This window comes from Antechinus flavipes, chromosome 3 (assembly GCF_016432865.1).
Source record: "Antechinus flavipes isolate AdamAnt ecotype Samford, QLD, Australia chromosome 3, AdamAnt_v2, whole genome shotgun sequence".
In the NCBI taxonomy this organism is placed as follows: Eukaryota; Metazoa; Chordata; class Mammalia; order Dasyuromorphia; family Dasyuridae; genus Antechinus; species Antechinus flavipes.
Genome location: NC_067400.1, coordinates 9,936,327 through 9,962,831, shown reverse-complemented (window position 1 = coordinate 9,962,831; position 26,505 = coordinate 9,936,327). Strand labels below are relative to the sequence as shown.

Sequence of the window (26,505 nt, the reverse complement as noted above, 5' to 3'; positions counted from 1 at the left end):
CACAACAACAATAACAGAGCCCGGCAGAATGAATCAGGCCTGGGGGAGCTCTGGACAATGTTACTGCGCAACCGAAAGAAACGGCTGCTTTTTTCCTTTAGAAAAACAGGATTTTAGATCCCTGTGAGTTTCTAGTATTTCCTGTGCTGGGGGGGAGGGAGAGGGAGAGGGAAACAGAGAGACAGAGACAGAAACAGAGACACAGAGACAGTGAGAGACAGAGAGAAAGAGACACAGAGAGAGTGAGAGACAAAGTCAGAGACATAGAGTGAGAGACAAAGAGAGGAAGAGGGAAGAGGGAAGGAGAGGGAGGGAGAGAGAAAAAGAGAGAGAGAGAGGAGAAAGAGAAGAGAGAGACAGAGACAGAGACAGAAAGACAGAGAGAGAACAACTATCCAGGCTTCTCCATCTCCTGGGAAATGAAGACAGAGCCATAGCTAGCAAATTTTGTGTTTTGGGCAAGAACAGCAAAACCTGCCCTAAGGAACCAACTTTTTAAAGCCAAATTGAGGTGAGCTTTGGGGACAGACTCAGAGCAGCGCCCTGTGGGAGGGAGGCAGGGATCCGGGTACCAAGATGTGAAAGCTGAAAGCCACGGCTGTGGCTGCGCCTGCGGGAGGGAGAGGGGTAGGCCCGCTGGAGAGAAGAACAGCCTTGGGGAGCAGGGGGGAGGGGGAGAGAGCAGACCATCTGGCAGCCTCTATTTTAACTAATTCCACTGCCAGAAGTAGCCTTGGAATGACAAAGAACAGGGTTCAAATCCCACTTCTGACACATGCTGGCTGTGGGACGCTGGGAAAGCTACTGAGCCTCTAGTGCCCCCCAGGCACTATCTAGGATTAGATATTGAAAAGAGAGCCCCATTCTTCACTGGAGGTGGAAGCCCCTGACCCTAAGCTCTTCCCTACCCCCTCAATCCAAATCTTGACTGTGTAAGCACCCCCGTTGTTCTATCCCCGGAGGGAGTAAGTGGAAACCGGTGTACCTGCACATATTGCCATCATGGGACAAAGCTCTGCTTGCCCAGCCCTAGTTACCTTTTTGGAAGGAGAGGCTGCAGACCCCTGACTGGGCCATGTCTCCCCCGGCTGCCATGCTGCTGCCGCTCACACCCTCCAAAGGTGCTGGCTACCTTTGCCTCCCTCCGGGAGTCCGTGGTGGGCCAGGACGGAGCCCGCTATTTCCTCTTTGTGGACGGAGCTCCACAATTTGCACAAAGTCATGGGCAGAGTCGGGATCTGGACCCGGCTTCTGGGGCTCCAAGACCCTCCCACTGGGCCCCAACAGCCTCCGAGGGACCCAGTCTCTGTCCCCAAGCCCCCCAGCCATTGGTGGGAAGGGAGGGCAGATCTAGCACACACGTACACACAAACACACACAAACACACGTGTGTGCGGGTACGCCAGCACGCTCCTCTTGCTCTGGAAGTCTGGAGGTGTTCAAGCAGGGCCAGAGCCCCTGGTTAGGTGGATTATCACAGGATTTCCCTGGGTCGGAATCAAGCCTCCCTGATCTCAAACTGCTCCCCCCACCCCATTCTCTGACCGGAACTTGTGTCCCTCTCCTCCACCTACTCCAAACTCCCATCAGCCCCTACCCTCCGTCCCTCAGAGGAGGCCCCTTCCCTACTCCCGGAACGCCCTCCTCTTCCTCTCCCCCGTGTAACCCCCCAAGCCTAACCCATGCGCTGCCCCCTCCAGGAAGCATCCCGCACCCTTTCTCCCAGGACCTCTGTCCCTCGTCCCTCTGAGGCATTCACCCCAAGGACGCTGCTATTATTGTTGCCGTGTTGTAGATGAGGAGATTGAGGCCGAGGAGTGAAGCAGGGTCAGCCAGCCAGGGAGTATCTGAGGCGATGCTTTCGAAGGCCGGGTCTTCGGCCTCCGAGCCCGGTACTCCCTTCCTTCCAGCCGGGTCCATCCCCACTGGCGCCCGGCAGCCCACGGCTCCTCAGAGATTTTTCGCCTCTCCTCCACAGGCGGAAGAGTTCAGAAGTCAACTCCTCCGGGCGGAGGAAAGTGAGGAAAGGACGCGCAGGGAGCTGGCGGAGCTTCAGCTCGAGCTTCAGGAGGCCCGGGAGGCCCGGGACCTCGAACGCAATGAAACGGCGGCCGTCCGCCGAGCTCTGGAGGACGAGATCCGGGAGAAGGACACGCTGCAGCAGTCCAACGCGGAGCTTCGCGAGGCCGTCAAGAAAGTCGAGCATGAAAAGATCAGGTACCGGGCGGATGGTGGGGCGGCCGGGAACCCCCCTGGTCTGTTGGGAGTTGGAGGTGCTGGGTTCAAATCCCCACCTTTGTCTTCCTGTCCAGGGTTTCTGGGGCAAGTCCTCCATTTTGGGTCTCCATTTCCTTGCCCTCTATCCATCCCCACCCAACAATCTCCTGTGTAGAGAGTTTTCAGCCTTCTTGGGAAGAGAAGATTCGCAAATAGGGAGTAAATACTCCAGTGTGTGAGTTAGGGTCTAAATGTTTGGTATCTCAAGAGAGGAGAGGGAGCTGAGAGCCCCTTGGGTGCCACGGTAACATGGAGGAAAGGCGAGAGATCTCGGGAAGAGGAAATAATTCTTGTGCTTTCCAAATCCAGCTCCATGGCCAGCCCAAGATGAGGCTGATGGGCCTGTCCCTTCATTAGCTCTTGACACCCCTCAGGATCTCAGTTCCCTCATTTGTAGGACTTCAGAGATGACAGATGTAGAGCTAAAGAGTCCCTGGCATTTCTCCGCCCAACTCCCCATTTTGCACATGATAAGAGGACACAGGAAACCGGGACCTTCAAAAGCTCATACAGGCTCCAGGTCTTTTGCTCCAAGGGCACAAAGATGAAAAGACTGATCTGGTGAAGCTGAAGGCCACTTCTAGCTCCAAGACTCCATGATCCCAAATATTAGGAAAATAGAAATCCAAAGCAATTCGACAGAAGTCATTCCTCATCACTGAAAAAGCCTAAAGTATTAGAGGAGTCATTCCAATGGCCTCAAGAAGCCAAAAAGTCAGTATGACAGGTTTGGGAATGAGGGAGAAGGTGGAAGTGTGGGTCCCAGCAGAGTCATGAGAAGGATCACCCCCCCTCCTCTCTCTCTCTCTCTCTCTCTCTCTCTCTCTCTCTGTCTGTCTCTCTCTCTGTCACTCCCTCCCCTCCCTCTCTGTCTCTGTCTCTCTCTGTCTCTCTCTTTTTCTCTAACTCTTGTTTCTCTCTCTCTCTCTGTCTCTGTTTCTGACTATCTCTCTGTATCCGTGTCTGTCTCTTTCAGTTTTAAGAGGGCCAAAGAGGAGAAGGAACAGAAGCTCATCATATTGGAGGAGACCAAAGCTTCTGTCCAGAAAGAAGCTGGGGAGCTCAGAGCGACCCTTCGAGAGGTGGAGAGGTCAAGGATGGAGGCCCGGCGAGAGCTGCAGGAACTTTGGAGACAGGTAGCCCGGGAGGGTGGGTTTGGATGCTCCATGCAGTGTTCCTATGTCCCCTATCAGAGCCCCTACCTGAGGCTCCAGATAAATGAGCCGAGGTGACCCTCGGGGACACTGAGGAAGGCCTTCAGGGCATCAGCAATGGGCCCCACCCCCTATCAGTGAGGAAAGTGCTCTATGATCCTTAAAGCACTCTGACGTCATGAAATGCCCACTGGGCCAGTCCTGACTTTGCTGTGAGGAAGAAAAGGAAGTGAGTTGGTTCTTTCTGGCCCCAAGGGGAAGAATGAGAGAGAGATAAGGGGCAGATTTAAGTCTGATAGTGGTAAAAAAAAAAAAAAAAACTACTCTCCAAAGTGGAAGGAGCTGCCTCAGGAAGTGGGGGATTCCCCTGGACTGCCTCGAGAACATCTAGGAAACCAGCTGGGACTGACCTCAGAGGCCATCTCTTTTAACAGATGGGGAAACTGAGGGAGAGGAATCAGCATCGGAGGTGGGTTGTGAGTGCTGAGTGTCTCACTTCAGAACCAGGATCCCTCCTAGCCGCCCCCTCGTCCCGTGGGTGGCGTTCCTTCTCAAGGAACGGCTCAGACCTCTGACCTTCAGCGTCTTCGTCCTTAGTAGATCCGAGAGTTTTCCCACAGAATCTGGAGCCGTCGGCAGTCGGCCCCTACCCCACTGAGCTGGGCTCCGGGGGGGCCTCTCTCTGATGGGGGAGAGAAGCCGGAGGAAGGCGGATCCCAAAGAGCAGCCGCCCATCCGCCTTCCCGAGGCAGGTCTGCGCTCCATGGAGTAGCCAGGACGGTCCCCATTTCTCAATAGAACAGCTACGATCTGGGGATTAGCACATAACGGCCACGGAAAAAGAGCGTTCATCTGGCCCGCACGGTAATCAGAACCAGATTTGTCAAGCGGGGGCAGCTCGCCTCCCCTCCAGGGAGAAGAGCAGTGTTGGTGTGGAGCCTGGAGGAGACTTGGGGGGAGCTCGGAGCTGTCTTCAAGCGGTTGAAGGCCGTCAGGAGAAGCTGCGTGGCCTCCTTCTGCTGAGCCCCGGAGGCCCGAACCAGGAGCAGCGGGCGGAGGCTGTGGGGAGATGGACCGGCTCGAGCCTGGGAAAGACCGTCTCAGTCCCTAGAGCCGCCCCGCGTCTCTGCCGGTTTTCTGACTGATGTTGGATGGGTGACGGAGACGTCAAGCATCCCCGCGTGGAGGGATCGGCCCCGTGGGGCCGGGGGCTGCTTCGGCTTTGCATCTCCAGACAGCAGACCACCACAACCACGATAATCCCAACAGACCCTTAGCTGGCACTGCTCGGCTCGCACAGTTTTACTCCTTTGAGCCTTTGACCGGGGAGGAAACTGAGGCTCAAAAAGGATAAATACTTAACCAGCTACACAATCCCTACTTAATCAGTCACACAACTGTACTTAGCCAATCATATCACTACTCCTCAACCACTCACAGAATCAGCACTAAACTGGTCACAAGTACTATTTTACTTAACTAGTCACATAACCATTACCCAGTCACATAACCACCATTTAACCAATCATATAACCACGACCTAATTAGTCACACAGTCACTAATTAACCAGTCACATAACCGCTATTTGATTGGTCATATAACTACTATTTAATCAATCACATAACCAGCACTTAACCAGTCACATCATTACTACTTAACCTGTCACAAGGCCACTACTTTATTTGATGAGTACATAATTACTATCTAACCAGTCACATAACCAGTACTTAACCAATCACACAGCCACTGCTTAACCAGTACTACTTAACTAGTCACACAACCACCTCTTAGCCAGTCACATAACCAGTACTTAACCAGTCACATAAGCACCGTTTAACCAGTCACACGACCACCACTTCACCTGGCCAGTCACACACCCCGACTGTGTGCCCAAGGCAGGGTCATGAGGGATAAGGAGCTGAAGTTGGGTCAGAATCCTTCCTTGGAGGAAATCGCTTGACTTCTCTGAGACTCAGTTTCTCTCTCTAAAATGAGGAGAATGATAGTGCCGACTTCCAAGTTCTCTTGTGTCGTTCTAATGAAATCAAATCCAAATATGCAAAGTGCTTTGCAGCTCTTAAGCTGTTCACAAATAGTAACTGATCCTTCGGAGATCCGGTTGTCCAACATTTCCCAGAGTGCCGCGTTAACCCAACGCCCGTCTCTCAAATCCCACTTGCGGCCCTTTTGCTGGACCAGATCCCAAGTCCGAGGCACTTTGAACAATGGGATCCCAGGAAACGCTTCTGTGTCTAATTGCACCGTTCGCACTTTCCTCATCGCTTTAAGTCTAGACTGTAGACAATAAATCAAGGCCTACAGCTGATTGCTGTGGCGTTCACACTGAGAACTGAATGATGGGCCCCAGACTCTCTGAGGGGCTTCGGCTCGGCCCCCCCACCCCGCTTCCTGGCTGGGAGGTTCATGGGCGCTCCAAGGTCCCGGGTCTGTGACCCTCTGCCATTCACACAGGTAAAGACCCTGGAAGGGGAGAACGAGAAGAAATGCAAGGAAGTGGGTGACCTCCAGGCCCGAGTCACGCAGGAGGAGCAGCGGGCGCAGCGGGCACAGCGGCAATCTGCGGAGCTGCAGAAGAAGGTCGTGGAGACAGAAGCCAGCGCGGAGCAGGCTCGAAAGGAGGTGAGAAGGCGACTCCCCGGGGAGTCCCCACAGGGCCTTGGCCCCCATGGGGTCTAGGGAAGGGCAGGTGGAAGTGAGAGAGCAGGGGAAGGAAGGGGAAGGACTAAAGGAGAAGGAAAGGAGGGGAAGGGAAAGGAAATAGAGGGGCCATAGTCGGGGTCAGGAGAGGCAGAGGGAGAGAAGGAGGAGAGAAGATGAAAAAAGGGGAGCAGGAGGAAGAACAGGAGGGGAACAGGAGAAGGAGGAGGAGGAAATGAAGAAGGAGGAGGAGGAGGAGGGAGAACAGGAGAAGGGTGGGGGGAAGAATGAGGGTATTGTTCTCCCCCTTCGCCTTTCCATTACTTTATTTTTATTTATCAGAATGTAAGCTTCCTGGAGTCAGGAACAGTTTTATTTTTATCTTTGCATGCCCCAGACTTAGAACAGAGCCTGACACATAAAAAGGGCTTAATACGTGACCAGAGGCTTCTCAGACTCTTTCCAGAATCAAGGGGCTGAATTAGTCCTAACAGCATTACAGGGGCCTCTTTCCCTCTGTCCCTCTCTTCTCCTACTTCTCATCTTCCCCTCCTCCTCCCCTTTCTTCCTCCTCATCGTCCTCCTTCTTCTTCCTTCTTCCTCCTCCTCCTCCTCTTCTTCCTTCTTCCTTTTCTTCTTCCTCTTCTTCCTCTCTTTCTTCATGCCCTCACCAAGTTGGGGAAGGGACTTCTAGAAAGCTGACTGGAGAGACAGAAGGCCTGGTCCTGAATCCCAATATGATTGTCTGAGCTGCTGAGGGACCTTTTCGTGGGGTTCACAGATCCACAGCTGAGGGGAACTCGGTGGAGCTGGGTTCGAGTCTTAATCTGCCACTTCCTGTGTGACTTTGGACAAGGCAAGGACTCTTTAGGTGACTTATTTTATAAATCTGTCGGTGACAGGGAATCTCTAGGTTGACAGAGTATGGTTTTCTGTAAGCTATGGAGCACCTTTGAAGGCAGAGAGAGCAGTAATGGGAGTGGAGGACCGGGTTCAGCTTGGTCCCTCCCCTCCTGAGTGATCCTGCATCAGTCACTTCCCTCCTGGGCCTGGGTTTTTTCAGCTGTAACTGAGGGATTGGACTGTGTGGTCCGGGGTCTCGGCTTCAGTCTGAGCTCCCTGTGCCGGGACTCCTCTCTGCTGGGGACACTAGGGACCCTCTGGGAACAAGCTGCCCTTCTGTCTTAGGGGCAAGTGAGGCAGCACTCCCCTTGCCGTGGTCCCTAGGAGGGGGCTCTGTACCGCGGCCCCCCTCGGTGGGTGAGGGACGGGACAGGTCACGAAGACGCGGCGCTCGATCTCTCCGGTCTTCTGCCAAGACCGGCCCGTTCTACACCGACCAACCCAACAGGGAGGGAATCCAAGAATGGCAGAGCTGAAAGGTACCTGAGAGTCAGGGACGCCACAAGCATTTATTAAGCACCTACTATGTGCAGGGCCCCAGGCTTGGGGTTGGGGATAAAAGGCAAAAATGATCGTCTCTGCCCTCCAATGCTTACGGGTTGGCTGGGAGACGATGTGCATGTGTGCATGTCACACGGGGGTATTTACATGGATATGTGTGTGTAAATATATATTTAGTGACATATAGGCCTGTATCTAGTTTTATTTACACATCTATGTAATAGTTGTGGTTCTTGTCATGTACAAAACCGAGGCTGACCCCCTCGTTTTACAGAGAGGGACACTGAGGTTCAGTCCCGTGGCCAGGTCTCGGAGCCCACGCCCGGGACTTGGACTCCGGGAGAGGCTGCAGAACAGCCAGGCTGGCTCCAGCCGGGTCTCCGGCTGATCCCGTGCTTCCTTTAGAGTCTAGCTGCTTCACCTCCTGTGCTCCCTCCGCAGGCTGACTGACCTCCCACCCTGTTTTGTTGCTCTCCTGGCAAGGGGACGGGAACTCCCTGGGTGGCCTTGGCCCCAAGTGCTTGCCTTTCTAGGCTACCTCCCAGGATGCGGAACAAACCCTCCCTCCGGACTGGACCCTGAGAGAGCCCTCTCCGGCCTCAGACTTTGGGGAGACGGGAGGGGGCTCCCTCATGGGCTCTGAGACCCCAAGCTGGCAGGGTCACTGACCGCTCCCCAGCCCCGGGCTCTGGGCTGGGCTTACGCCCATGCTTTACAAGCTTCAAGGGACCATAGTTTGAGAATGGAAAGAGACTGGATATGAAGGTGAAGGAACTCAATTCAAATCCCGTCCTGCAGTATAGACTTGGAGGAATCATCTGCTTCATAGCCTGTTTCCCCATTGGTAAAACGAAAGGGTTGGATGAGTCTGGGGGATACCAAACTCCAGCTAGGTTCAAAGTCAGCCCAGTGTCTACAAACCATTATGAACTCACTGGCTATACGGAAACGGGCAGTCGTTTGCTAACCCTTGAACTAGACGATGCATCGGGTCCCTTCCAGTTCCAAGGCCTGATGTTCTGTCGGGTCATGTTCTTATGAAGGCTTAGACTGAAATCCAGATTATTCACTCACATAGGTGAGATTCTTTCACTAGGAACTTCCAATAGAGTCAAGTCAACAAGTGTTTAAGCACCTACTATGTGCCAGACACGATGCAGAGCACTGGAGAGATACAGAGAGGCAAAAAACAAAAGCAAAACAGCCAGAGAGCTCTCGATCTCACCACAGCATGAATACAACCGCACACAGGGAGAGTTTCGTGGGGGTGAGGGGGAGAGGGAGCTTGGGAGAAAGCTCGGTGGGTCACCTGGACCTCACCACCGTCCTCAGCCGCTGCTGCCTCGAACCTCGAAGCTTCACCTCATCTTGCCCCACACGGGACCCTGGGACACGTTTCTCTCCCGTACCAGGGTGTGTGTTCTTTCCCACAAACCCCTTCTTGCCCACTGATCTCTGTGTACAGTCTTCCTAAGAGAACATAAGGTCTCCTGACAAAAAGCCTCCTACTGGACAAATGAAAAGGTTTCTCCAGGGAATTTTGACCGTCCCCTCCTGGAGAAATTTCAGCGAGCAGACTTTCCCAGCATTCTCCTTACCCGCTGGCTGATTACTCATCACAAAAGCGTGGGGCAGTCTGGGCAGTTGGGGGAGAGCCATCCTGCCCACCGTAACCCTGGTAACCAATTCCCCTCAAAGGCTTCCCAGATGTAATCTATAGGCAGCAAGTACCAGGTACCTGTAACCCGGCCTCCAGGCTGCCGTGGTGTCTGGACCCCAAAGGTCTAGATCTCTTACCCCTTAACACTCAGAGCTTCATTCACTCCTACTATTGTGCTAGTTCAATGCCAAGCCTTGCCATTCTTTTTTTTTTTTAATTTTATTTAATAATAACTTTGTATTGACAGAATCCATGCCAGGATAATTTTTACACAGCATTATCCCTTGCAATCACTTATGTTTCGTTTTTTCCCCTCCCTCCCCCCCCCCAAGATGGCAAGCAGTCCTATATATGTTAAATATGTTGCAGTATATCCTAGATACAATACATATTTGCAGAACCGAACAGTTCTCCCGCTGCACAGGGAGAATTGGATTCAGAAGGTAAAAATAACTCGGGAAGAAAATCAAAAATCAAATAGTTCACATTCATTTCCCAGTATTCCTTCTTTGGGTGTAGCTGTTTCTGTCCATCATTTATCCAATGAAACTCAGTTAAGTCTCTTTGTCAGAGAAATCCACTTCCATCAAAATATGTCCTCATACAATATCGTTGTCGAAGTGTATAATGATCTCCTGGTTCTGCTCATTTCACTTAGCATCAGTCCATGTAGGTCTCGCCAGTCCTCTCTGTATTCATCCTGCTGGTCATTCCTTACAGAGCAATAATATTCCATAACATTCATATACCACAATTTACCCAGCCATTCTCCAATGGATGGGCATCCATTCATTTTCCAGTTTCTAGCCACCACAAACAGGGCTGCTACAAACATTTTGGCACATACAGGTCCCTTTCCCTTCCTTAGTATCTCTTTGGGGTATAAGCCCAATAGAAACACTGCTGGATCAAAGGGTATGCACAGTTTGATAACTTTTTGGGCATAATTCCAGATTGCTCTCCAGAATGGCTGGATTCGTTCACAACTCCACCAACAATGCAATAGTGTCCCAGTTTTCCCGCATTCCCTCCAACATTCATCATTATTATTTCCTGTCATCTTAGCCAATCTGACAGGTGTGTAGTGATATCTCAGAGTTGTCTTAATTTGCATTTCTCTGATCAATAGTGATTTGGAACACTCTTTCATATGAGTGGTAATAGTTTCAATTTCTTCATCTGAAAATTGTCTGTTCATATCCTTTGACCATTTATCAATTGGAGAATGGCTTGATTTTTTATAAATTTGAGTCAGTTCTCTATATATTTTGGAAATGAGGCCTTTATCAGAACCTTTAATTGTAAAGATGTTTTCCCAGTTTGTTCAAGCCTTGCCATTCAATGCCGCAAACAGCCCACACCACATTTACTGCACGGATAATTGAGTAAATGGAAAGATCCTCCAGCTGGAGGACCTCCACCGAGGGTGAGCACGTGCCCTGGCCACTCCTGGGGAGCAGAGGCTCATCCCCTCCATTGCCACGCCAGAAGCGGGGAGCGAGCTGGGGAGACGACCACCCGCTTGCTGATTTATTTCAAGTGCCCCCTCGGCCCGTTCTCTCTCCTCTGGGACATCACCCGTTTCTCCTACCTCAGAAACACCACCGCTTTGGGCAAATGGCTGCTAAAGCGGGAGCTTTCCACCCAGACCGTCTTTTTCAGCTTTGTCTTTCTTTCCTAAGCAAAGGTGATCAAACAGTGACCGGAGATAGCTATTTCCAGGCTCAGAGGCAGCCTCACGAGCTCAAGGAGTTTACGCTCCCGGGTGGTCCCCCAATTGGAGCTGGCTGGCAGCAAGACGACCACTGACAGGAAGAGCGCTGCCCTCCTGGGTCCCGGCTTACCGGAAACGGTGACCTGGGGGGAGCTGTCAGGCAGTGTAGGGTGAATAGGAGATGTGCAATGCTGACCTAGCTGTTCAGCAAACTGCCTCGTGTGTTTTGGGATCCAGTTTCCCAGAAGAGTCTCATATGAGCATGTATCTATGTATGTGTGTGTATGTATAGATATGTATTTATACATACTCATCCATTTATGTGTGAGTATATACGTGTGTGTGTGTGTGTGTGTAGGAAGTATAGCTATATAGTATTACCTATATACACCTATGGGTACATATATAGGTATACATCTACACATATTATAGGCTGCATATATAATATATAGGAAGTATAGGTAGATAGTATTACATATATGTGTGTGTGTGTATAGGTATAGATATACACATACGTAGTATATATAATATAGGCTACATATATATAATACATGTTATCGACAGATACCAATAATGCAAACTTGCAATGCTGGATTTAGTTGAATCGGGGAAAGATCCCGAATCCCTGTGGGGCTGGAGAAAAAGAATGCTGTCACTTAGGAGGCGTCCCCGAGCTGAGCTTTGAGGGAAGCTCGGGATTCTGAGAACCAGTGGTGAGGAGGGAGTGTATTCCGAGTATGGGACGCCAAAGGCATGAAGGAAGAACATGGCACGTGGAGGTCAAAGAACAGTCAATGCTTAGACTGAAGGAAGGTTAGAAGACTCTGGAGCCGTGGGTGTGAGCCAGATCGTGGAAGGCTTTCCAAGCCAAACCTTGCAGCCTTGTTCAAACTTCGCACAGTCACCAGGGGCTCTTGGGAGACTTTTTCTTGTCTGTCCAGACCCGTGAGGGAGGAAACAAAGCCCTGGTAGAGAGACCAGCAGGCTCATTGTGAGCCCCGAGGGCTGCCCACCCTCCTTGTGCTGGAGATGATCCCAGACTTGCCTCCGTCCCTTCCCCGGGGAGGGGCCCACTTAGGTCTCCTTCCTTGCCTGGTCCTGGGCCTCCCATCACTCCCCAGATGACTCCAGTTTCCAGCTCTGTGGTCTGCCCTCTCGCCACCTCCACTGGCCTCTCATTTCTGCACTGCCCAACGACCCCTTTCCATCACCCTTAATCTTCCAGGAGGTGGGCAGAGCCCACCTAGCAAACCTCCAAGCATTGAGTTACTGCGTTACTGGCCCTTCTGCCTTATCACGTCATGACCCAGCTTTTCCCAACGCTCCTTTCCAATTCTGGGTTTGCCCTTAACTCCTCCTGTGTTCTCACCTCATTATCCCTCCTGTGCCCTCCCAGTGCGTGAGGTTGCCGAGCCAGAGGCCGCCCAGACACACCTTCCAAACAAACTCCCACATCTCAGGGGGGCCCTTGCACGGAGGAGACCGTGTCTGGCCGTCTTCCCCGGCCGTAAATATCCCTGTGCCCGGCAGGCAGGACAATAATACTGTCCCAGTTACTCAGGGGAGGGGCCCTGGCCCACCAGCTGTAATAACCCAGCCTCCTCTTGCTGGTATCCACTCAAGTCTGTGACACTTCAACCCCAAGCTGTTCTCATTGAATCCATGTTCATTTCTCATATATATGGAACAGACCAAGAGGAATCTGTGGTCTACGATGGCCTTGAGCCCACTAAGGGACCACCCAACGCCCATCCCTAACAGACCAGCCGGCCCAAAGGGGGGCACGCTGCACATGCGCATGCCCTGACATTGGTAGAAACTTTCCACAGAAAGTCACAGCCTGAATCATTTGAAGAAAGTGTTCTTGAGGGGAGGGTCTCAGACTCACACTGTGTCGTGACTCGCCTGCGGTCATCAGAGCAGCACGGTCCCGGGGAAGGCCTCACATGAGACCAACTGGCACCTTGCCCCTCGCCAGCCTTCCCGAAGCCTCTCTCACGCGCCTCCTTGATGCCAAAGCCTGAGGGCTTCGGATAATTTATACGCACCCTGTCAGCATCTTGGGCCCCGCCGAGCCAGGAACTCTCGCTTCACCTGGCATGCTCTGTGTTTACGCTCCCAGATCAGAGCAGGAGCCGTGCTCCTTCCCCAGGCAGTTTCCCCGTGTCGGGCCCACGGGCAGGTGCTGTTTAGGCAGGGAATCCGTGCCCTGTGCCAGCAGCCCGGTAGGGATGGCCCCGGATAGACATCCAGCGTGGCCAGAAGGAGCTCAAGCAGCGCCACGGAAGTGCAGGATCTGTCGGTCGAATGAATGAATGGTCCGGACCCCGAGACCCCCGGCTCCTTCTGGGGCAGGAAAGGTGGGCTGGGCTCGCCACGCTGGGCCACACTGGCTCCTTAGTTCCTACCAAGTGTAGGTATGTCTCTCTCACTCCGTGATTCTTCCTCTAGATCCTCAGCCTGCAAAGGAGACTGGCAGAGGCCGAGTCAGGAAGCCAGGTCCGGGAGACGGAGCTGAGGGAGAGCCTCCGAGAGTGCCGCGGGAACGAGAAAAAGCTCCACGACGAGCTCCGTAATCTGGAGATGAAGCTGAAGCAGGTGTGCGCCGACGCCATGGACTCCCAGAGGCGCCTGAGCGCAGCCAACGGCCGCATCCACGGCCTGGAGCAGGAGCTGGACCGGGCCGGACGGGCCAGGCGGGAAACCGAGGCCACGCTGAGCAGGCTGCATTCGGTCCTGCGCCGGACACTGGGCCTCAGCCCACCGCCCGCAAGGGCTCCCTCCCCAGCCAAAGGTTAGCACAGCCGGCCCAGGTCGGTCAGTCAGAAGGCCAAAGGGGAGCCTGTAGGGGCCATCCATTACCCAAGCTGGCCACCCAAACAGGAAGTGAGGGTCAGGGGCAATTCCTTGGAGGGGATGGAGGGAGGGAGGGAGGGAGGGAGGGAGGGAGGAGGGAGGGAGGGAAGGAGAGAGGGAGAGATGGAGGGAGGGGGGAATGGGGGGATGGAGAGAGGGAGGGAAGGAGGGAAGGAGAGAAGAGGAATGGAGGGATGGAGGGATGGATGAAGGGATGGAGGGATGGAGCACTTAAGATGTGCTTTAAGGCTGTGCCAAATGCAAAGAATAAAGCACTGCAGAAGTGAATCTCAAAGAACTTTGACCTCCAGTGTTTGCTGTCTCCTCCTTATGGGGGCCACATCTCTGGGGCGCTGGCCAGGGAGGGGCATTGTGATTGGAAAGTTACCAGATGGTGAGGAGGGATCGATGGCGGGCCCTTCCCGGTGGCATGGGATGGATCGGTTTGGTTCCAGGACCGAGGAGAGGGAATGTGGCAGGGAATGACTCATCTCATTAACCAGAGGACAATATGTGGTCCCGTGATCTCCCAGTGTCAGAGGGCGGCCCTAATGTCAGGAGCCCACTCGGCCTGTTCACTCGCCCCTTTTTAACAGCGGGCGGACCATGGCACACTGAGAGATGAGACGGGAAAGGCTGTGGGAGAGACGGCAGACTGATTTAAATGTAGCCCCTTCAAGGAGCTCTGGCTCGCGTGGCGTGGGCAGACGGCCTTTGGGAGCCAAAAGTTCTATGCCCAACCTGGCGGTGATCCTCCCGAACTAGGCTGGACAACAGGCAGCGGTCAGTCCCCAGAACCATCACTAAGGATGCTCTGGTTTGGCAGGAAGATGCACTCTCTTGTGGCCATGGGCCAGTTTAACTTTTCTGGGCTCCCTTGCTTCCCCCTCTGACAGAGGAGCCGACCCCTCAGCCATTCCTTCCTCTAAAGCTGTGACCTCTCGGCAGGGTTCGAGAGCCCTTCAGCGGCAGATGGAACAGAGACTGCGGCCTCTCAGCCGGGATCCCCAGAACGGAGCCAGGCCGGTTCTCCAGTCCGCTGGCCCTCTCCCCCGCGAGGGAGCCCCGGCCCCACGGAGATGGACGTCGGAGTCGTTCGCGAGGCCTTGAGAGAGCTCCTGCAGAACCTTCGGGACGCACAGAGAGAGAGGGTAAGGCTAGAAGCTCTCCCACGGATCCGATCCAGTGCACAGAGATTAAGTGCTTGCTGTTTGCAATGCAGAGCGCTGGGGCAGAGCACCCTCTGCCTCCAAAAAGGCTGTGTTCACCAGGACTAGGACGTCAGTCCATACACTCACACTCACACATACATGCTCACACACTCACACATACACATACACGCTCACACACTCACACTCACATACCCACGCTCACACACTCACACTTATGCACACACGCTCACACATGCACACATACACATACACGCTCACACACGCTCACACACATACACATACACGCTCACACACTCACACTCATGCACACACGCTCACACACTCACACTCATGCACACACGCTCACACATGCACACATACACATACACGCTCACACTCTCATTCACACACACATGCTCACACACTCACACATGCACACACACATACACGCTCACTCACACTCACACATACACATACATACTCACACATGCACATACAAGCTCACACTCACACATACACGCTCACACACTCACACTCACACATACACACTCACACACTCACACTCACACATACATGCTCACACTCACACATACACATACACGCTCACACACTCACACTCACATACCCACGCTCACACACTCACACTTATGCACACACGCTCACACACGCTCACACACATACACATACATGCTCACACACTCACACTCACACACACATGCTCACACACTCACACTTATAAACACGCTCACACACACACTCACACGTGCTCATACATATTTCTTGTGTATGTGTATGCGCACAACTACACTCTTTTACACACATGCATACTCACACTTGCATGCACAATCCCCCATGCTCACACACGGGGATGCACGCCCCATTTGCACACACACTCATATAGATGCACACATTTTACACGCATGAAGGCACATGTACAGTCTCTGAAGGGTTGAGGGGGCCCCAGTTCCCTGCCTTTATTCGGGCTGGGTGGGTGGGGGGTAGAAATTGGAATTCAGTTCCCAGCGAAGGCACTTTGCTGTTCCCAGGGCTGGGGGGGAGGGGGGAACCACCGGTGCCTGCATTGACTGGGGCTGCGAGGAGGGATGTTGCAGGAGGGATATAGAAAGGGAGAGGACATTGAGAGGGGGTTCTCTTTCAAGGGAAGAAATGATGGTTTTCTGTGCCTGAAAAACCAGGTCCCAGAGCACAGGAGTGGGGGAGGGGGACCCTCACCTCTCTGCCAGGGTCTGTCAGCCCCCGGACCCAGGCGAGCCCAGGCCACTCTGAGGAAGGTGGGGGCGGGGCGCAGCAGGAGCCGTTTGAAAACTAAGGCTGCCCAGGGCCCGGTTCTGCCCGGCAGAGAATTCCTCCCTCCCACAGCGGAGGTGTTTGTTCTGTGATGAGTCTGGTCACATGTAATGGCTCCGAGCCTCCTCGGAGCAGGGAGGGGCTCAGTCGCTGCGGGAAGGAGGGACCCTGCGTGTCTCCTCCTGGGGAAGGGGCTCCCGCGGACGCCTCGGCCCGGCCCCGCATTCCCGGCTCCAGGAAACCCAAGCGGAGCCCTCACACCATGGCACCGGGCCAGGTTCCCAGGCAGGGGGCAAGGCACGAGAGGCCCCAAGAAGCAAGGTGGGAAACCCAAGCGGGAGCAGAGACAGGAAGGCCGGGCCTGGGGGCCAAGGGCCCCTCCGCCCGGGAAAGCCCGTGGCCCTTCTCCTCCCCCGGCCCAAAGGCCACTGGACACCACACTCTGCTTATTCCCCCTTCTCTAGCCTGACTCCACGGGCCCTCGCTCTCCCTTACAGCAGCCCAGGCAGGAGAGCGCAGGACAGTCAGAAACTGGTCCCAAAAAGCCAAAATGTGCTGAGGACATCTGGAATCCTTCAGCCGCCCAGAAACCTCGGGGCTCCCCTGCCCGTCCCTGCCCCGCCCCCCACGCCTTCTGCAGGAGGGTTTCTGGGTATCCCTAAGCCCTCTCCATCCGCCCCACTGTGGGCAGGTCTTCGATCCGGGAACAAAAATGGTCCCGCAGCAGGGGCTCGCTCCGAGTCACAGGCAGCCTTCAAGGTGATGGGGAATTGGGAGCTGGGCGGGGCCTGGAAGCCACCGGACCGAGCCCTTGGTTTGACTGGTAGAAAAACTGAGGCGCATCCAGAGGAAGGGGCGAGGCGGAAGCACAAAACTGGTCTGCAGCCTCAAGAAATCCAGCCCCGAGGCCACGCAGGAGGAAAGGTGGAACTCGAAGGCAAGCTCTGCTCCTTCTGGGATGTTTCCGGGCTTTGCTGGGACGCTTTGCTGCTGAAGAGGCTCGGTCAGGTCTGTCTGGAGTCCCTGTGGTTTAGATGTGGACTCGGGCACCTCTCCCAAGCTCAGCAGAGCCTCTGCCCGGCACAAGAAGGCTCACTCAGCCCTCAGCCCTTCCTCTGGGCTACGGGGCCACCCCCGCCCTACCCAGCAGAACAGACCAGAAGGCTGGGCACGGAACAGGCCACCGGGCTGGGCAAGGAACCGGCCACCGGGCTGGGCACGGAACCGGCCACCGGGCTGGGCACGGAACCGGCCACCGGGCTGGGCCTAGACCAGCAGGCTAAGTACAGACCACCAGGCTGGACACAGAACGACCGATGGAGCCTGACCCTCTGCTGGCCTCCAGGCCGTGTGAGGAAGAACGCTCTCCACTGGCTGGCCCCACCAGCTTCCCTTTGGCCTTATGCTGTCAAACCTCATTGTGCAGAATGTGATCCTTAAGAAAATGGACAAATATTTATATAACAACCGTTTAAAAAATAAAACTGGGGCCGGCACCATCATCAGAGCGCCAAGAGGAAGAGTCACTGGGGTTGTTTAATAAAAAATTGAGAAATCCGTCCATGTGGCTCGTCACCTCTCCAGGGGCACCCAATTCCTGGGCCGTTTCTGGAACTGGGGGGCTTTGGGGGAGTCTGTGCCGCCCAGTAATACTCTTTAAGAGCAAAGACGAAAATGGCTGACTTCAGGAAGATGAGGTGATCGCTGACCTTCTGACTCTGGAAGCGGTTTCTTCGGATCCGGACCCAGGTAAGGGAAGAGGGCCATGAAGTCGGCTCTGGGGGAGAAGTCCACCAGGTGTCCCCCGGAGCTCACAGAGCCGGATCCAAATCCAACCCCTACATGTTACAGGAGAGCAAGCTGAGGCCTAGGGAGGCTCCGGATCCTGGCATCGGAACGTGAGAACTAGAGGGGACTTGGGACGCTTCTGGTCCGAAAATGAGGAAGCTGAGGCTCTGGGGGGGAAATTAAAAAAGCAGTAAAGGGGGGGGCAGGATTGGTCAGGGACCTCTCCATTGTTCCCTCTAGAACAGACTTCCATGTTGGCAACAACCCAAGGGAGGGCTCGTTGGCCCCAAGGCCAGGTGGGGATGAAGCGAGCCCGCCCCCCAAGCAGAGGTGGCTCATTCCCCTGCTCCCAATCCGCTCCTGGCTCCCTTTCCCCGGCGGTCCCTTCGCTGTGTCGCTCTGGCCTGCCCACCCCTCCTGGCTGCCACCAGCTCAGAGGTCAGTCTGGTGCAAGTGCCCCTGGTCTCTCCCCACTCCCCAGAGGGGCTGCGATGGGAACGCATCTTCCCATCAAAGCCAGAGGACTCTGACTTCCCCCAGCCTTCGTCTCCTGCCCGAGGCGCTGGATGCCACCCCAGACTCGGGTCTCTGCCCAGGATGGGGGGGGGGTGCCCACAGGGCACATGTTTTCACTGCAAGTACAAACCAAAAAGTGCACAGGACACAGAGGAACCAGATCAGCACATCACAGAACCTCGGATCTGGGAAGGACTTCAAGGCCCCCGCAGGAATCCATGCTGCGACAAGCACCTGGAGATGTTCCCCACTCCCTCCAAAGCAGCAGCCAGCCCCCTCCCTTTAGGACAGCTCCGACTATAATGAGTTTCCTGAGAGCAAGCCCATCTCTGCCATTGCAGTTCCCACTCTCCCACTCCATTTGCTCCTGGGACAAGTGAGACAAGACAAGCCCATCCTGGGCCAAACAAGACAAGATTAGCCCATTCTGGGCCAAGTGGGATAAGGCTAACCCATCCAGAGCCAAGCGGGACAAGGCTAACCTACCCTGAGCCAAGTGAGACAAGACTAACCCTTCCTGGGCCAAACAAGACAAGGTTAACCCATCCTGGGCCAAGTGGGACAAAGACTAGCCCATCCTGGGACAAGTGGGACAAGGCTAACCCATCCAGAGTCAAGCGGGACAAGGCTAACCTACCCTGGGCCAAGTGAGACAAGACTAACCCTTCCTGGGCCAAACAAGACAAGGTTAACCCATCCTGGGCCAAGTGGGACAAAGACTAGCCCATCCTGGGACAAGTGGGACAAGGCTAACCCATCCAGAGTCAAGCGGGACAAGGCTAACCTACCCTGGGCCAAGTGAGACAAGACTAACCCTTCCTGGGCCAAACAAGACAAGGTTAACCCATCCTGGGCCAAGTGGGACAAAGACTAGCCTATCCTGGGACAAGCGGGACAAGGCTAACCCATCCAGAGCCAAGCAGGACAACGCTAACCTACCCTGGGCCAAGTGAGACAAGACTAGCCCATCCTGGGCCAAACAAGACAAGGCTAACCCACCCTGGTCCAAGCAGGACAAGGCTAACCCATCCTGGGACAAGCGGGACAAGGCTAACTCATCCTGGGCCGAGCAAGACAAGGCTAACGCACTCGGGTCCAAGCAGGACAAGGCTAACCCATCCTGGGACAAGTGAGATAAGGCTAACCCATCCTGAATTTGATGATATGTAATACATCCTTCTGAGTCATCTCTTTTCCAGACTCCCTTCTGTCCCCTCCACAACCATCATTACCACCCCCACCAATCCTGGGAGTCCTTCCCTGAATGATCTCTAGCTTGTCAATATTCTTCCTAAAACGGGATGCCTGGAAGTGAACACAGAACTCCAGTGTGGACTGACTCTGGAGACGGCACCTCTCTCACCCATCCCCAGCCTTTTGGCATTCACCTCATCTTGCAGTCTCTCTTCATCTAAGTTTTTGATAAAACTGTCAAAATTAAAAGCCTGAGCTTTGACCCCAGGTAGGGATCGATCCAGTCATCCCTTGACCAATGTCTGAACTCCCAGGGTCAACAAGTCAACGTGCATTTATGAAAGGCTTCCTGTGTTTGAGGCTCCTTGCTAAGCACCAAGGACCCAAAAAGGGCCAGACACTATCCCTGCCCTCACAGAGCCCACCTCCTAACCGGGGAGTGCCTCTGGTCATTCAATCTGGTCAGGAGCCAATCCAATCCAATCCAACTCAGTGAGCTTTGTGAAGCGTCTAACTGCGTGTAAGATACTGTGCTAAACACTGGGGTTCCCAAAAGGCAGTCCCTGCCCTCAGGGAGTTTATAATCTGCTCCAGCTAATTCCAACTAGTTCCCAACTCTCCCCATCTCATCCACAAGGGTGAGTAGGAAAAATGGTTTTCTGGATCTAGCTGTACTGGGCTGTATCCTTTCTCTTCCTCTGCTGTTCAAGTAGAACCAAAAAAAGGGAAATGATGGGTTGGGACGAGCTGTTTGTTCCCAGTGAGCTCAGGCCTGCTCTGAGTGGCTGCCCCTTCACTGTGTGGATGCTCCCCAGCCGTACCTCGAAAGTCACGTTGTAGAATTTGGCCATTAAGAAGCAGCGGGTCAGTAGTCTGGATCCAAAAATCTTTTCCCTGAAAGAACCATCCTTACAGGTGTCAGTGCCGTGGACACCACGTGTACCCTACTGTGCAAATCTGTTGCCTTCATCACATTATGTACCAATCCCTCTAGCTTCTACCTGGGAACGTGCTACTGAAAATGAGTAATCAATAACTTGGCTCTGCCATGAAATTTTGGTTTTCTTAGACTCTCCTTTCCCAATTCACTGGGAGAGAACCTATTTGTGTCTTCAGCTTTCCCTTATTGAGAGCTTGCCATCTATCCTCCCAAGCTGACTTTGGAGCCGTTGGAACCTACCTAATCTTCCTCTTTCCCTTTATAATCTGCTATCTGTAAATCTCAGCTGCTTAGTGCCCCCAAGACATCCGGCTCTCTTCTCTTTCCTTCTCACAATTTGGAAGATTGAATGTTTGCTTCCTTAGGATGCCCCATGTCTACCCCAGCAACTGAGTCTTCCTAGCTGGCCGGAAGCTGCTGTGCTAGCCATTGTTACACCTGAGTCCTCTCATTACATTTGAGACCTCCTACATCCACTACAATCCAGCTGAACTGTCCTTGCTTTCTCACAAACAATATTCCTTCTCCTGCCTTAGTGCTTTGGCATTGGATCATTCCCCAGGGCTAACATTTACTCCCTCCTCATCTCCACTTATAAAGCCAGCGTTTTCCTCCTCAGATTACCTGCTCTCTATTTTATATGGGTTTATATATACACAGTAATCTCCCTTGGTTAGACTGTAAGGTCCTTTAGGGCAGGGATGATTTCATTTTTGTCTTTGTATTCCCAGCCCTATGCACAGTACAATACACACATTAGGTGTTTTAATAAATATGTGCTGGTTGATGAATTGATTAGCCGTTACCAGAACCAGAACATTTTTAAAAGCATAACATAAAATACGGAAGAAAGTAAAAATGAAAACAATGAGATTAAAATACAATTAGTATCTATATATGTCTATATATCTATATCTATATAGATATATGTAGATATAGGATATATTATATATGTATATATATATATATATACATATGTATAATTTTTTTAAAAGCTAAGTTCATGAACATCCACACCCAGCCTGCACTGAGAGGGAAAAAAACGACCTTTTTCTTTCCAGTTCCCTGTAAACAATGGATTGCTCATCTTTGTGGTATCAAGAGTTTTGTTTCATTTTGCTTTTTGAAATCAGACCTGTAGAAAAACAGATCTAGGATTAAAAACAGAAAAGTTACTTGACTGTCACTGGACAAGCTTGGTCCTCTTCCTCTGCCTAAAAACATGTTCATGTCTCCTTTGTCTACCAAAAAAAAAAAGAAAAAGAAAAAGAAAACACCTGACTTTTGTTTCATCCCCTCAAGCTATCTTCTTTCCTTCTTGTTAATGTTAAACTTGCAGAAAGATTTTTTTCCTCATCACCTCCTATCATCCAAGATCTATTTTCCCTATAATACTGAACCTGCCCTCCTCATGACCATGGAAGGGTCCTCAGAGCTCAGATCACCTCCAACATGCTCATTACCAAAAACAATGGCCTTTTTCAGCTTTCATCACCTTTACTTCTTATTGACCTCTTCTACCCTCTTGTTCTGTTCTCTGAACATTTTGCCCTCTTGGCTCTCTTCCTGCCTCTCTGTACTCTCATTAGCCTTTCATTTTCCTCTTCATGATCCTTCAATGTGGACAACATTGAAACTTCCTTGTGTTGTCTCATTCCTACTACAGGATGGACCTGATTTGGCTAAGTGTGGACCCACCCAAGCTCTGTCTAAAGTCCTTTTTTCTCTCTACCCATTTCCCTTAGCAGAAGAGTCTGCTGACATTACTTATAGGTGTAGAAGGGTGTGGGAGTCTAGTACCCTATGTAGAGTCTACATGGGGTCATCATCCTTCCCTCCTCCTGTTACTGGTTCAACTGACTTATTAATTCACATTCCAGATGATAAGGCAATCATAGTCTATGTCCCAGATTACATGACTGCTTCACCCTCTCCTCTGAACTCCAGTCTTAGCATGTCCTCTGATGAAGAGGCAGAATGAATGTATTTCTTGTAAACAACACATTGTAGGATTCTGGCTTTTAATCCAGTCTGCTATCTGCTTCTGTTTTATGGGAGAGTTCAACCCATTCACATTCACAGTTAAAATAACTAATTCTGTAATTCCTACCATCTTATTTACCCCAAGTTATGCTTTTCTCTTTCCTTTCCCCTTTCCCTCCTCCTCAGTATTTTGCTTCTGACCACCACCTCCCTCAAATAGCCCTTCCCCTTTAAAATCTCTCCCCCTATCTTACACCTTTCTCCTACTACTTCTATTTTCCTTCTATATATATTCTATGAATGTATTTCTTATACCTCAAATTTCACATGCCCAAATTCATCCCCTACTATCAAAAACAAAAACCAAATCACTCTACTGCCAATTCTCTTGATGGCAGCACCATTCTCCCAGGCTCAGAGTGCTTTCCAATTTTTCCATCTCCTGCACCTTATCCCTCACATTTCATTCTCTCGGTCCATCCTCTTCCCAAAATGGAATGGAATTGTGTTGAGTAATCACAGAATCTCTTGTCCCTTTCCCTTTCTCATCATCCACCCTAGTTCAGATCCTCATCACCCTTTCCTTATCACCTTACCTTGCATTTTTTTCTCTTTTCAATCTTTCTTCCCTGTAGCTGCCAGAATAATCTTCTGCCAAAATAGGGCACAGGTCTTAGCATGTCATTCTCCTGCTTCAAACAACAACAACAAACAAATCTTCAGCGACTCCTTAATTTCTCTAGGATAAAATACAAATGACTTAGCTTGGCATGTAAGCATGTAAGGCCCTTCCTAATCTGGCTCCAAGCTACTTTTCTAGCCTAACCTTACATGACTTTAGCAGACCAACACCCATTTTTAAACCCTTTCACAGGTTCTACATTCTAACCAGACTGGACTCCTAGCATTCCTCAGCCTGATTCTGCCTTCTCCTACCACAATGAATTGGCCAGGAATGTAATCCAGCCACATCTTAACCTGTAGAAATTCTTTTTTAAGCTCCTCCTTTGTTTTCATGAAGCCTCTCCTGACCACATAGGCCCCAAGGAGATCCCTTCCCCTCAACCTCCCCTACTATGTATTATCTGTTCCATACCTTTGGCACCTTTTCTGTGGGGCCTTGTCCTCCACTGGAGCCCTTTTCCAAAGCCTCATCATGACCCTGGATTTTTAAAATCTATGCCAGCTCGGAGAGCAAGCTCTGGCAGGTTCTGCTGGGCTAGAAACACTTTGAGTGTAGATTTGGTGATGAAATGGGTTTGAAAGCCAAGGTTCAGAGAATCCCCAGAAGATAGGCAGGATGGGGGTGATTTCTTAGCCACAGCAACTTCCAAAGACCATTGACTAAGAGACAGAGGGGTGGCAGTCTGCATCTCTGAAGGAAATGTCCACTCCATGAAACCAAGGATGTAGAAGTCCTGAAGTATGGCTCTGTTTTGCTTATTGAACTGTTTTTGGTTTAGATCTATCATCATATTGATACAGGAGACCCCACCAGCAAGATTCACTGACACCTCATCTGTTCTTAGAGAGAGAATTACCACTTAACAAATATATGGCCAAAGCAGAATTTCAAGGCTGTATCCATCATCCATCACTATACTGCTATCTCTCGTATTATTACTGCATCCTCTTTACTGATAGAATTAGATATATAGTTGGATTTGTGATTTTATCAAGATTGGTACTCAACCTCCCATCAGAGCAAATGGGAACCTCTTAAATCTTCCTAAGAAAACACATCCCTTCCCCAGTTTTATTAACATTTGAAGGATACCAGTATGGTGCTCAGCCTGGTCCTGCACATCTTTCATTCTGGCTACAATTGATCTATTTTCTTTCTAGTCATACATGTTCTTTATAGTGTCTTTTATATCATTTTTTCTCAAGTAACCTATCTGTAACTTTGCTCACTCCCAACATCCATCTTTCCTTTGTTCTTTCAGTTACTTGTAATTTTGATTCATCAAAAACTGGTATTCATAATTCTCAAATATATAGCATTACTGGGAGATTCTATGACTCTAAACTAATATTGTCCTCAACTGTCATTCCTCCCAATTAGGCATGGAGCTCAAGTGTTTACTGGGATAGTTTCCAGGTTCATTTGGTCTCCTCATTGTAGCAAACATTTTGTATTGGTTGAACTTTTCTAAGGAATATTGAGAACCAGTCAATATCTTTTTTTATTGTTCTTTTCTAGTTATGTATGTATTTTAATTTTTTAATGCATGTTTCTTTATGAATCATGTTGGGAGAGAAAAATCAGAACAAAAGAGAAAACCACAGAGGAAAAAAAAAAAACAGAAATAAAGTGATCCTGTCGATGTCTTTTATTTTATCCATTTCCTGATTCGAAGTAGCAATAGTTTATTTAAATAGGTTAGATCAGAGTAAAAGTAATCTCATGCTGTTTCCTCTCATCTTTATACCTTTAAATTAGCATTTATTTTGACCTTTAATCTGACCAGTCAATGAAGAGACTGCCTCCAGTCTAGTTACGTCTATTCCCAGGAAGCACGGTATACTGGCAAAGGGGCTTACTCTAGAGTCAAAGATCTGGTTCAGATCCCACTTCTCATAGATTTAGAGCTGAAAGGGCCCTTTGAGATCAACTAATTCAACGTCCTCATTTTGCATGTAGAACAGAAATAACAGAGTTTGCAAACTCTAAGTCAACAAACTTAGTTTTGATTCCTTGGACAACGATTGGACCAATCATTAAAAAAGATAAATAGTAAACATCTAGGAAGGGAAGCAGTGTTTACAAAGAGCCAGTCTGGCTTCTTCAAGAACAGATCATGTTAAATTCACCTCATTTCCTTTTTTGCCAGGATTATTAAACTAGTAGGTGCTATGAATATAGTTTACCTAAATCCTATCAGAGATTGTAGCAAAGCATCTCATATTGTTCCTATAAAGAAGATGGGGGGATGTGGATTAGACAGTGATTCAGAGATGGTTTCAGAACCACCTGGATGGCTGGATTCAAAGAATAGTTCTTAATGGTTCCATGTCATCATGGCAGGAGGTCTCCAGTAGAGTTCCTCCAACATCTTTGCTTCTCTCTGTGCTGTACAACATTTTAACAAAGAACCCTGGGTAAAAACAGGGCTGTCATGCCTTATGGAATTTTCAGATGAGCCAAAGTTGCCAGAGGTGGCAAATGTGTGTGAAATGAAAATTTCAGAATCCATTAGGATTTCATAGACAAGAGCACTCATTGGCTTGAACCTGAAAAGATGAAATCCAATAGGGAAAGTCTTTTAATTGGTCACAAAACAATCCATTCCCCGAGTACAACATGGGAAAGATACAAGTAGATAGCCAGTGTTCCGAAAAAGTTCTGGGAGTATTAGCAGACCCACTAACACAATATGTGGCTGTCTTGAAAGCCAATTGCAATTTGGGGCTACGACTTTCAGGAATAGGGAGATGAGAATCCCACTCGGCCCTCCCCTTGCCAGATCTCTTCCGGGGTACTGTGCTCAATTGTGAGTAGCACAGCTAAAGAGTATCCTGAGAAGTGCAACCAGGATGGCGAAAAGCCTTAAAATTAATGTCCTGTGAGACTTGGCTGAAGGAACCGAGAGTGATTAGGCTGGAGAAATGAAGACTGGGGGGATGGGAGGAACTGTCTTCAAGTATTTAAAGTTCCATCATGTAAAGGAAGTCTCTGATTTGTTCTCTTTGACCCCAGAGGATGGAGAACCAGAAAGAGAAGCTGCAGAGGGACTAATTTCAGTTTGTTGGAGGGGGGACTGCTTCCTCACACCCCGGAGCTGCCCAGAAGTGGGATGTAATGCCTCCACAAGGCCGGGGTTCTCTCTCCTGAGATGATTTCATATGGAGGCCACATAACCACTTTTCAAAACTACCCTATCAGGGAGCTTTCCTTTCT

At 51.0% G+C, this 26,505-nt stretch overlaps 1 protein-coding gene across 1 annotated transcript in view; it reads left to right on the top strand.

Moving 5' to 3' along the window:
- Nucleotides 1-26,505, top strand: part of CROCC2 (ciliary rootlet coiled-coil, rootletin family member 2) — a 47,640-nt gene that overhangs the window by 20,653 nt on the left and 482 nt on the right. Inside the window, exons 7-11 of the mRNA XM_051990471.1 lie at nt 1,979-2,217; nt 3,254-3,413; nt 5,905-6,072; nt 13,320-13,662; nt 14,673-14,875. Coding sequence (XP_051846431.1) covers nt 1,979-2,217; nt 3,254-3,413; nt 5,905-6,072; nt 13,320-13,662; nt 14,673-14,875 — 1,113 coding nt within the window. The remainder of the gene's footprint in view (nt 1-1,978; nt 2,218-3,253; nt 3,414-5,904; nt 6,073-13,319; nt 13,663-14,672; nt 14,876-26,505) is intronic.